The sequence below is a fragment of the Odocoileus virginianus genome, chromosome 5 (genome assembly GCF_023699985.2).
Source record: "Odocoileus virginianus isolate 20LAN1187 ecotype Illinois chromosome 5, Ovbor_1.2, whole genome shotgun sequence".
In the NCBI taxonomy this organism is placed as follows: Eukaryota; Metazoa; Chordata; class Mammalia; order Artiodactyla; family Cervidae; genus Odocoileus; species Odocoileus virginianus.
Genome location: NC_069678.1, coordinates 631662 through 642506, shown reverse-complemented (window position 1 = coordinate 642506; position 10845 = coordinate 631662). Strand labels below are relative to the sequence as shown.

General features: G+C 45.0%; 1 protein-coding gene across 3 annotated transcripts in view; it reads right to left on the bottom strand.

Annotated features, from left to right (window-relative positions):
• Positions 1 to 6: 6 nt before the first annotated feature.
• The window catches only part of LOC139035102 (uncharacterized), a 77118-nt gene continuing 66279 nt past the window's right edge, over positions 7 to 10845 (bottom strand). The window contains exons 1-4 of one of the 3 annotated variants that reach the window (XM_070467215.1): positions 10040 to 10068; positions 5691 to 5810; positions 3715 to 3806; positions 7 to 225 (exon numbers count right to left, since the gene is read on the bottom strand). In XM_070467215.1, coding sequence (XP_070323316.1) covers positions 7 to 213 — 207 coding nt within the window. In that variant the 5' untranslated portion in view covers positions 214 to 225; positions 3715 to 3806; positions 5691 to 5810; positions 10040 to 10068. Of the gene's footprint in view, positions 226 to 3714; positions 3807 to 5690; positions 5811 to 9564; positions 9771 to 10039; positions 10069 to 10845 lie in introns of those variants that run through there. The other 2 variants (XM_070467214.1, XM_070467213.1) reach the window with 2 other exon arrangements.

Here is a 10845-nt window from a genome sequence, read left to right as displayed (position 1 = left end):
ACGGGCTCACCGAGTTCCTCTCGGGCTGCAGCGGGAACAGCTGCTGGGGGCAGCGGCAGGGGCCCACTGCGTGCCGGGTGCGTCCCTTAGTGCTGGCTGCCTGCACGCCTTTTTCCTCTTTGTTTTTCTCCGCTGTGGAAGTGGGTCCTGTCCCCTTGCGGCTCCAGCATTCTCTGGGTGTGTGCCTCCGGCTGCCAAAGGAAAATCTCGCATCTCCAGGGCACACTGGGAACAGAAACAGAGACATCCAACACCTTTATAGCAGGACCAAGGCTAAAGCCCCACCTCAACAGTGCAGAGGCAGACGGTTCCTCAGCTTCCCTCAGGGTGAAAGGAAAGGGCGATGTTCATATTCTGGCCAAAAGGCTCTGGTGCTAAAGCAGCGGAAGAGTGACTAAGACTTTCTGCCAGGCATACAAGCCTCCCACCCAAGCATCATATACCAGGCGTTTGTAAGCAGATGAGAAAAACATTTTTATCTTTAGCTGTGTATTCTCCCTTACATTTCTCTACTTCCAAATACAAAACCCTCAAAAACTTGGGTTTTTCTTTCTTCAAAACAATGCTCTGAAACCACTGGGTACTCCAAATCCATAGCAACTATCTGGTGCTTCACCTCTGATGGCACTGAAATGTAACAAACCCATCCCAATTTCATACCATGAAACAAATTACTCTCTGTTTATATTCTCAGGGCCTCAGGGTGGGGAAGACATTAAAGGAGGTACTTCTGAAATCAACTATTGAGCCAATACCAAATACAATCAGTTCTGCCCCCTGATTTCTCTGATCTTTCTATTAAATTATGCTGAGTACGTGTCCTGTGTTCCCACTGCTTAATGACAGGAGCTGTAGGCATGGGTAAGCAAGGGAATGATCCATAATGCGGAGGTGAAAGAACATCTTTGAAGACTAAGATATTTTTTGAGCCAATTTGCAAGGCTAATTTGAAGCATAAAGGTCAAAAAAACATTCCCCAACCTATGAGAGAACAAATGAGAAAGCCCTTTATTTAGAGAAATCTAAACTGGTTCAGGGAAAACCAAGATACACTTTCAGTCACTGCTCCTTCCAGGGCAGTTCCAATGTGATTTTTTTGGTAACCATGGTCCCCTCCCCCTCCCTCCCTCCTGCCATCTTTACTAATGAGGTATAGGACTGAAGGAGAATATTAGATGCAGGATTAAAGGCTAAAGAATCAAAAGGAGTTAGAAGTCGCTTCAGTGTTACATACACTACAAGAGGTTCAAGAACTGGACTAAAATTGGGAGAAACCCTTATATTCTAGAACTCAGCAGTGAGTATGATCGTTGTCAAGTATTAAATGTCTATTTCCTCATTTAGAAATAATCCCAGCTATTTCACCTGAGAGCATGAGAGGAATTTATGGATGTTCTGAGTATACACAATCATGTTTTTTTCTTTTAAATGAAGAAGGCAAGAAAAAAAACTAGAGTAAAATGCTATAGAATATTTCTACACTGACCTTAGGAAAAAGCATCCTAAAAACATTTGAGTCTCAATTGTATTTAGGGTTGTATGTTTATTCCCTACCACCTTTAGCTCCCTCCCCCCAGTTTAGATTCTAAAACTGATTATGGCTGTGAAGCTCAACATAATATACGATCATAAACCATACTGTCCCTCTCACTAAAAATCAGGAATCATTGGTAAAACAGAAGCAGTCAATGAATCTTCCATGGACAAAGCCAACAGAAAACACTTACCTCAGGAAAAGAAAAGAAGTTACCACCTGTATAGTCCCTTCTGTAATTTCTTCTGGTACTTTCTGTCTGTATCACACATTTGAGCACTCCAATCATGTGTCAAACTGAATAGTCCCATGTGCATGATTTACCTCCCTATGAAGACTATGCTCTTTGAAGACAAGAACCTTGTTTTACATTTCTTTGGTTTTTCTATAGTACTCAATATAATGTACTAAGAATGTGGTTAAACCCTAGGTGAGTTACAGAGCAGAAACGCCTGGCACTTGTGTTACACTCCTTCTAAAGAAACTCTAAACATTAAAAGTACCAAATCACCTCAATCTGCCAGGCACTTCTGATGAGCTGGTAGCAAAGATTATTTCTAAATAATAATAATGTGAACAGAAAACATTTTCAAAGTATTTCCACATAGTTTCTTAAACTCACTATACCGTGATCAATGGCATTTTATAGATGAATGGATGGAGCACAGGGGCGTGAATGCCTTCTCCCAGGTTTCCAATCAGTGCTCCCTGACCTGCTCTTTCTTCAAAGCCATCTCCTTGCCATTACTTTATGAGTGGAGAAACAGCAAAGAAGGTTGAAACAAGTACATGGACTCACTAGAGATGGGAATAAAATCCAGCTGTTTTAACCCCTAATCCAAAGCCACCAAATCTTCAAACCTCTTTTTATCATTGCCTATCCCCTCTTTTTTCTCCATTACTGCAATCAAAAAAAAAAAAAAAAAAAAGCCCACTTTTTCCCCAAAGGTTAGTCCTACCACAGGTGGTCTAGCCCCATCCCTTTCAGCTGACTGAGTACTCCCTCTTTTCCATGATCACCCTTCTATATCCTGCATCTCCTGGATATTTCCAATCAGCTTTCAGACATGTTATTCTACCTTCCAGATGAAATAATAATGATAAGGCAAAACAAAACTGGCTCTGGCATTCTATTCCCCTTTGAAGTCAAGTTTCTTTACAGAGTTGACAAGACACAGCCTTCATTTCCTTACCTGCCATTCACCCTTTAACCATCTTAAACCAACTTCTACCCACAGATCACAAAAACCACGACTCTTGTTAAGGTCACAACTGACCGCTTTTCTAGCCTCATCTTACTCCATCTCATAGACTACGCCAGTTGAACACTCCTTCTTGAAACTCCTCTCTCGGCTGTATAATACCACACTTTCCCAGTCTTCCTCCTTCCTCTCAAGTCACTCTTCATCTGCTTCCTTTGCTGACCCCTTCTCTACTCAATCTCTACAATTTCAAGTTCCTCACAGCCCTACCCCGGGTCCTCTTCTCTTCTCATTCTCTAAGTTCTTTCCATGCCAAGAACTCCCAAATTTCCATCCAGCTCAGCTTCTGCCCTGCTGACCTGTATACACAACTGCCAACTTGGCATCCCACTAGACGTCTGAAACCTAACAAGGTCAAAGATGAATTCTTCATCCCTATATAGCCTCCCTCCCCAACGTATTTCCCCTTCAGCTTTCTACATTTTAGTAAATGGCATCTTCATCCACCCAGTTGCTCATGCCAGAAATTTGGAGTCATCCTTGACACCTCTCTCCCTCACCCCTAACCTTCCCATGTCAAGTTTGAATATTTTTGCCAAGTGAAGAAAATCTCAGTTTCACTGATTTTTTCTTCAAAGATAAAAGGATACTGTAAAGCCACTAATCTAGATGAAATGCTCCATTACATTCTTTTCATAGCATCCTGTTTTTCTTTCACAACATTTCTCATGTTGTATAATTATGTGGTCATTTGCATTAACATTCATCTGTCATGCTAAGCTCCATGAAGGTAGGAGGATCCGTAAAGGATCAAGACTGATTTGTTCATCCTTGTATTCCTAGTACTTGCTATAGCATCGGATACATGCCATCTGCTCAAAAAGTATTTGTTGAATAAAAGTTGAAGCTTTCCCCGAAGATCATCTCCTAAGCCAGGCCTGCTTTCTAGGGCCCCTATCCATCCATCAGGCTACTCACCAAAACCCCAAGGGTCACGATAAGGCGGTGCTCATCCTGGAAGTGGGGAGCTTGGGGAGTCCAGGAAGCCCTGTCTCAGAGGTGACCCTCACCTGGATGAGGATAAAGGAAAGAAGAAGAGTTTCTAAGGAATGAAAACAAAATCATCAGTGCCACTTAGTTACTATCTGAAGATCCTATCTACAGGGTATTAGTTTAAGAGGAAGTTGTCGTCTCCCATGTAAACAGCATCAGCTTCCAATTATTTCAGGGTATATCATCCAACCTGCAGATACCTCAAGGCCCTTGTAACTTTCCCTCCTTCCCACAGTGCATATTTTCTTTTCAGAGACTGGAAAAATATTAAAGGCAAAGAAAATCGATTTGTCTACTTTTCTGAACAGTTAGTAGGGAAAAAAAAATCCTCACATTTTTGCTTCTTCCCATTCCTAATTAGTACAGAGAATTGAGAGCTGACTATGGAGGTGAAAGAGACAAAATTCCAGACACACTTTTGAATTCACAAAGCGCATACCATTCCCAGGTCCTCCCTACTCTCAACTGTAACTTTACACAGCAAGCATTCAGCAAGGAAACTTATTTTCATACCCTTTTGGGAGAATATATGAGTGAATGACAGGGCCACAAGATCTCCTTTGCTTGAGAGCCTACTGTGTGTGAAATGCTATACCAAGTTGAGCTAGGTAAATCGGTAAAAGACTAAGTAACTCAGCAGGCAGAACTATTTCCAACATTAGTCCTTGTAAACTACAATGATAATGCTGAGCCTCCCCCTTCACCCAGAATTTATAGTTTTGAAATGGCAGGGAAAAACCAAGTTCCAGACTGTCCTAAGGCCAAATTTCTCAGGAATCTTTAAAAGGAGATTCTATAAGGTTGCCATGAAGCTGTCAATAAATCCACAACTTGGTCTAACTTAGCTCAGAATCGCCTCTACAATCCCAATTTCAACTTTTCCAATGATCCTTTCCCACTCTCCTGCTCTAAGAAGTCAAGTTTATTACAAGTATGTCAAGTTTAACAAATTTCATTTCTATGCTATGACCACTACGCCATAAAAGGCATAGTATCAAACTTAGAATGTGGAACTAAAAGGCCCTGGGATTCCATTCCGAGCTCATTCTTAAGTTCTGGCATACCAGCTACTAAAAGGCTTCCTTCTCAGAATACACAATAGGAAGAACCAATCTTTCCCAAATATGTGGAGAAAAGAACAGTATACTATAGTCTTATGTAAAAAACCTTGGTCCTAACAAAACGCTAAGATATGTTTTCATACTCAAAGGGTAAAAACTCATCTACTGTCCTTCAAGCTAACAAACTTTAAGCAAGCAAATAAATTTGTATCAAGCTCAAGGGTTCTGATAAAATGTAACTAATAAAAAATGAACGTCATCTATCACCCTTTAGAATAATGGCTACCCAAAGTAAAACTTCAGCAAAATGTCCCTTCTTTGTGAAACTCTCCTTGATTCCAAACCATCCCCAGGAACGTCCTCCATGGCCCCACAGCATTATATTCATGACACTTTTAAAACACTTTGAAAATTGTATCCTTGTTATGTACAGCCAGGGAACCTCCTGAGGAAAGGGTCATCATTTCAGCACCCAAAAGAAGAAACTTAATAAATGCTAGTTGATCTGTGTGTGGTAACGAGCTGGGGGCTCATATACTGCTACTTCGGCTTTGCATCCCCAAATAGCAATGATGACACAATAAATACTTGTTCAACTTCTCACCATCTGCCTTTCCTAGGAAATAAGTTACTGCAGAAGTCCCTATTCACAGAAAAGTACAAGGTAATTGCACTTACAGCTATGGCTTGCATTTAACTTGATGACCGCTGCCTTGGGAACTGCTACAATAATGAACAAATACAGTTTTAACTTACAAGAGACTCTACGGAAGCAGAAACAAAATCCAAAATACACTGACTGAATAACAGAAGTGACATGTTCATAATTGGGCTCTTTACCTTTCAAGATGTCCAACTTGCTCTCTCTTCTAACATTGGGACACAGTGATCTGTGCCTCCCAAACAGAGAGGAATTTTTAGGTCAAAGTGGAGTGACACCAGCTAGTCCCACATTCAGTCCTACAGGAATGAGAAGAATGGAAAAGTTCATACCCCATCACACCAACAGCAAAGAAAACCACCCATTCCCCAAGGCTCCGTGACCAAAACAATATCTGAAGAAGGAATAGTAAGAAAAAAATCAGGTCAAAAATGGGGAAGGCAGGCAAAACCACTAAAACTCAAAATGCAAGAAGCTGGAGCACTCTGGCCCACATCTATCCCACTGAACACTGGGAAGTCTAGAAAAGCAAAATCCATCAGACACAAAAGCCTCATTCTAGTCATTGGCTTTAACTTTCTCCTCAACCAAGAACAGTTATCACAGGTTGCAAAATAGACTTTTATTTCATATCTTCTCTATGCCCTTGCTCTTAGCATGGTGAAGATATTGAAGCTTATAAGGCAAGTGGCCATAAGGTAATTGACCTTTCAAAGATCAGCTGGTCTATAGCAGGAGCTCTTATCTGGGGATCCACGACCTCCTAAGCGGTCTGTAGAAAGACTCAGAGGAGGGGAGGCAGCTGTGAACTTGGCTGGAGAATATTCTGATTTTCATACTCACTAACCTCCAAGTAAAAGTTAGCACCACCTTCACCTTCAACAATGAATGCAGGTAATAACCCACATAGTATTGTGACTATGTCACCAAGAGGAACCAGGAGACACTTCACATCACATTACTGTTATTGCAGAGCTCGCAACATAGTATTTACACTCATCACTACTTCAAAACTATAGTATCTGCAGCTACATTTTTTAATTTAATGAGTTATAAACATATAAACTATTGTATCACAACTGTTTTAACATTTTGATAACTGTTCTGTGTCATTTGTAATTTTATATATTTTATACATTAAAAAAACCATGATTCTCAGAAGGGGTACTATGCTTCATTAAATTGCCAAAGGAAAACATGCGGCACAGAAGATTAAGAACTTCTGATCTAGAGCAAATAAAGTTTCTATAGACCCCCAACATAGTTACCAAGGCAGAGAGACAAGTCATTCCACCAACAGTACTTCATAGTTGAAGAAAATTAAACCACTAGACTTCCCAGGTGGCGCTAGTGGTAAAGAACCTGCCTGCCAATGCAGGAGAGGTAAGAGATACGGGTTCAATCCCTGGGTGGGGAAGATCCCTGGAGGAGGGCATGGCAACCCACTCCAGTATTCTTGCTTGGAGAATCTCATGGAGAGAAGAGCCTGGCGGGCTACAGGCCATGGGGTCGCAAAGAGTCGACACAAGTGAAGCAACTTAGCACGTATGCAAACCACCAGTAAGACAAGTAACATGTCCAAGGTCACACAAATTTAGGGTCAGCTTCAGCTTAGGTTAGCACTCACAGCATGTATAGTTCCACTCTCCCATGGGGCCTGTTGCTTACATTTCTACAACTGTCATCACTATTCCTATCTTACCACTAAATGGGGAAGAGGTGTCACCTTTCAAAACTCATGTAAAACCTAAACCCAGACAATAGAACAAGGCAGATGTAGAAGGTACTCCTTTTTGTTTCCTGATCAATCACAGGGCATGTTTCAGAAGCTGAATTTGGTCTGTTCCTGAGATGATAGTTTTTCAGAAGTGAGGAAAAAGTTGGTCTACACAAGCTTTCATTCCCAGATGTGTCCAAGGCACTTTGCAGATAATCATTAACTTGTTTGGTGCCACAGTGCATTATGAGTGATGAGGACAGTGGTAACCCCGCTTTATAAAAGGGAAAACTGGAGAATAAATATGAGGGATTTGTTTGAAGTCACATATAAGTCAATGGGAAAGCCAGTGTTCCAACACTAAGTTCAAGGCTCAACCAAATCACCATGATCAAATATTTAGTTGATTACAATGCTTGTGAAACCTCTGTACTTCCCCCAGCCCCCAAAAGCCAGAGAACATTTTCTTTTGATTCACAGGACCAGACACTTCTGAAGGCTATGGGAAAAATATTCCATAGAATAAATTCCAATGTACGTAAGTGCTTTTTCACTTACGCTAGTCATGTAGGAATCCAGGTCAGGAATCCTTAGCTCAACAGCCAAGTTACTACATAAAATTTGCCTTATAAGAAGAGAACAGTATGGAAATTGTTTCTTCATCTTTTACTCAATGACCTCCATATCATCTACCACAGGTTTAGGAACTATTATCATCTTATATTCAACACTGTTATTACAAAATAATATCCTAATGGTTCAATACAATCAGATCCTAGATTCTAAAACTATGAAAGGTCATCTCTATGTCAACTTTGCGTTAAATTTCCTCTTTTCACCCAAACCACCAATTAATGGAATCCTCACTTCCCAAAGCATCCTTATGCCATCTAACTAACTGCTCCTTTTATTAACCCATTTCTGTTTTTTATAGATTGGGTCTTTTTCAACAGTTAGCAAGATCCTTCTTAAATCTGTACTTAGGACCGTAACGCTTTTCACACTTAACCCCTTTTTACAAATCACGAGCATCCAATCAAAAACCAAAATCAACAGAACAATCATGTTGTACAATCTCCATGAAGAGTGAAAAGTTAACCTACACAGGAGTCTTACCTACCAATACCCATCTGCACCCCCTACCCCTTACTCTCAACTACTTATCCTTCCTATCTGCTAATTCTGATTCATCACTTCCAGCGCAGTGGACAAGAGTCCAAATCTCTGACCCAAGAATGAACACTTAGTTCTTGAACACATTAAATGCTAACAAACACTCCATTACACACCACTGATCAAAACGTAACTCTTTACATGGCCACTCAATCATTTTCCCTCTAAAGTTACTGCCCAGGGATCTGAATATGTTTGCCCTAAGGAAAGTTTAACTTTGCACCAATTCTACCCCATCTTAGTCTCTCACTACTGACACAAAGTTACGTCCATTTCTCTACTTTGTCTAATAAGTTTATCAGTCTCCAACTGGGTTGCAGTCTAGGCTCCAAGTCACTCTTCTCTATGGCTGGCAGGCTTTGGAAGACAGGTTTCAGGCCTCCTCCTTCAGGCTTGGGAGCCTTCACATAAGGACCCCAGAAACACTATTATAGGCCTCCAGCCCTTCCCTCTGAACATAATAACCAAGTCTGCTGTTTATTTTAATAGAATATATCCATTTCACCCGGCTGGTCCAACACCAACCAGTGACACCTTTAATAGTCTTTGCAACTTTCAAAGGTCAACGACTACAGCTCCATTCTGGAAATCACTGGTGTGTCCACGACCCCCACAGTGACTCAGTGACCTAGACATCACCACCTCACCTGCTGAAGCCCTTTACTTCAGGAACATTCCTCTTAGCTTCGGGATCCCCCACCCTCCATCAAGTCACTGGCCTGCAAACTCCCCTTTACCTCTCTATCCATCTCCTGGATCTAACAGACCCCACCAAACTCAACTCGAATTCAGTTCTCCATCTCGTCCTTACGATGTCCCTTCATCCCAGGACCCTGGGACTGTCCCACGTCCTCGTTTAGTCTCTCCAAGCACCGCCTGGGACACAACCTCTAAAGAGCTGAGAGACGCCTCAGTCTCTCCCCACCGCTGGTCGGCAGAGGACGCCCCCCCCCAACCTCCCCCCACAGGTTTCTCTAGACTCAACTCTTAAATTCACAACCTCGACCCCCACCCCTTTTCTCCCCTCACCCCAGCCCCCAGCCCTCCGCGGCTTTGGCCACCCCTGCCCTCAAACCCTCTCAAAACACGCGGACGCGGACCCGGCCCCCCCCGACCCCCGGCTCCGGTCCTTCCCCTCCCCCGCCCCCTGAGGTGCCACTTACCCCCGAGGCAGGAGTGGGGGAGGGGACAGGAGGAGCGGTGTAGGGGAGGGGGCTTCGGTCCGGGGCGGCTTTCAGCCCCGGGGGGCTGGGGCCCGGGCCAGCGGCAGCGGCGGCGCAGCGTCTCCCCCCGGCGGCGGCAGCGGCGGCGGCGGCGCCGGCCCACTCCCGCAGGCACACATAGGCTCCATTGTCCGCCGGCGCCTCCCCCTTTCCGGCACCCCCCTCCCAGTACCGCCCCTTCCCCCTCCCCTAGGCCCTCCCCTAGCTGCACCGCGCCACGAAAGGTACCGCCGGCCCCGCCTCGGACTCGAGCGGAGAAGTGCCCCCTCCCCCGCTGCTCCGACGTCCCGCCCGGCGGGGGAAGAGGGAACTGCCCCTCCCCACCTCAGCGCAGGGCCCAGCCGCCGGGAAGGGCCCGCCCCCCTCCAAGGGAATGTCACTTGTCCCCCTCCCGAACGCGCGTAATGGTACCAACCCGGCCGCTTCCTCCTCCCCCTCCCCAGCCTTCCCGGAGAGGCACCGCCTCCCGAGCCCCGCCCACCAAGTAGCCTCGCCTCCTCGACCCCGCCCCTCCCTCCAATATTTTACTATGGAACCGCCCACCGTCGGCACCACCTCCTGCTTTGCATGGACACGCCTACCAGGTCCCCTCCCCAGTTCGTCACCCGGCCAGAGGTGACGCCTACTCCCCACCTTAAAGCGGCAGAGCCCCCCCTTCTCAACTAAAAGAACCTCCCAAAGGGCCGGCGGGGTGGGAGGTGAGGCCAGGGAGGGGCTCTTCTTTCTTGCACCTTTATTTTCACGTTCACATTCACCGGACCTCCCCACCGCCTCCTGCAGCACCGGGGAGCAACACGGTGGAAAAGGCGCGGAGGGGGGAAGGGCAATGTGGAATTTGGCCATCTTTGACAGAAAAGAATTGGGAGCTGCCAAAGGAAGGGGTCCTTCCCTCACACTTCCCTACTGTCCTGGTCCCGGCCTAGTCCTCAGTCTTCAAGGAGACCCCTGCCCACCTCCAGGATGAGGTTCCGCCCTAACCCATCCCCTCTCCCGTCCCTGGTCTTCACCCCTCAATCTCTGCACTGCCTTCGCTGTTGCCGGCTTTCTCCCCTCCCAAGAGTGCAGGCCCCTTTCGGGGTTGCACTCTCCTCCACCTTCTCCAAAGCACGTTCTAGCCGTGTCCTGCAGACGCGTTGGTTAATGCAGGGTCTCTTCTTCCTTATGGAGCCCGCCCCAGCCCCACTAACGCATCGCTATCTAGAGCCCATAGAGAACCTCTGC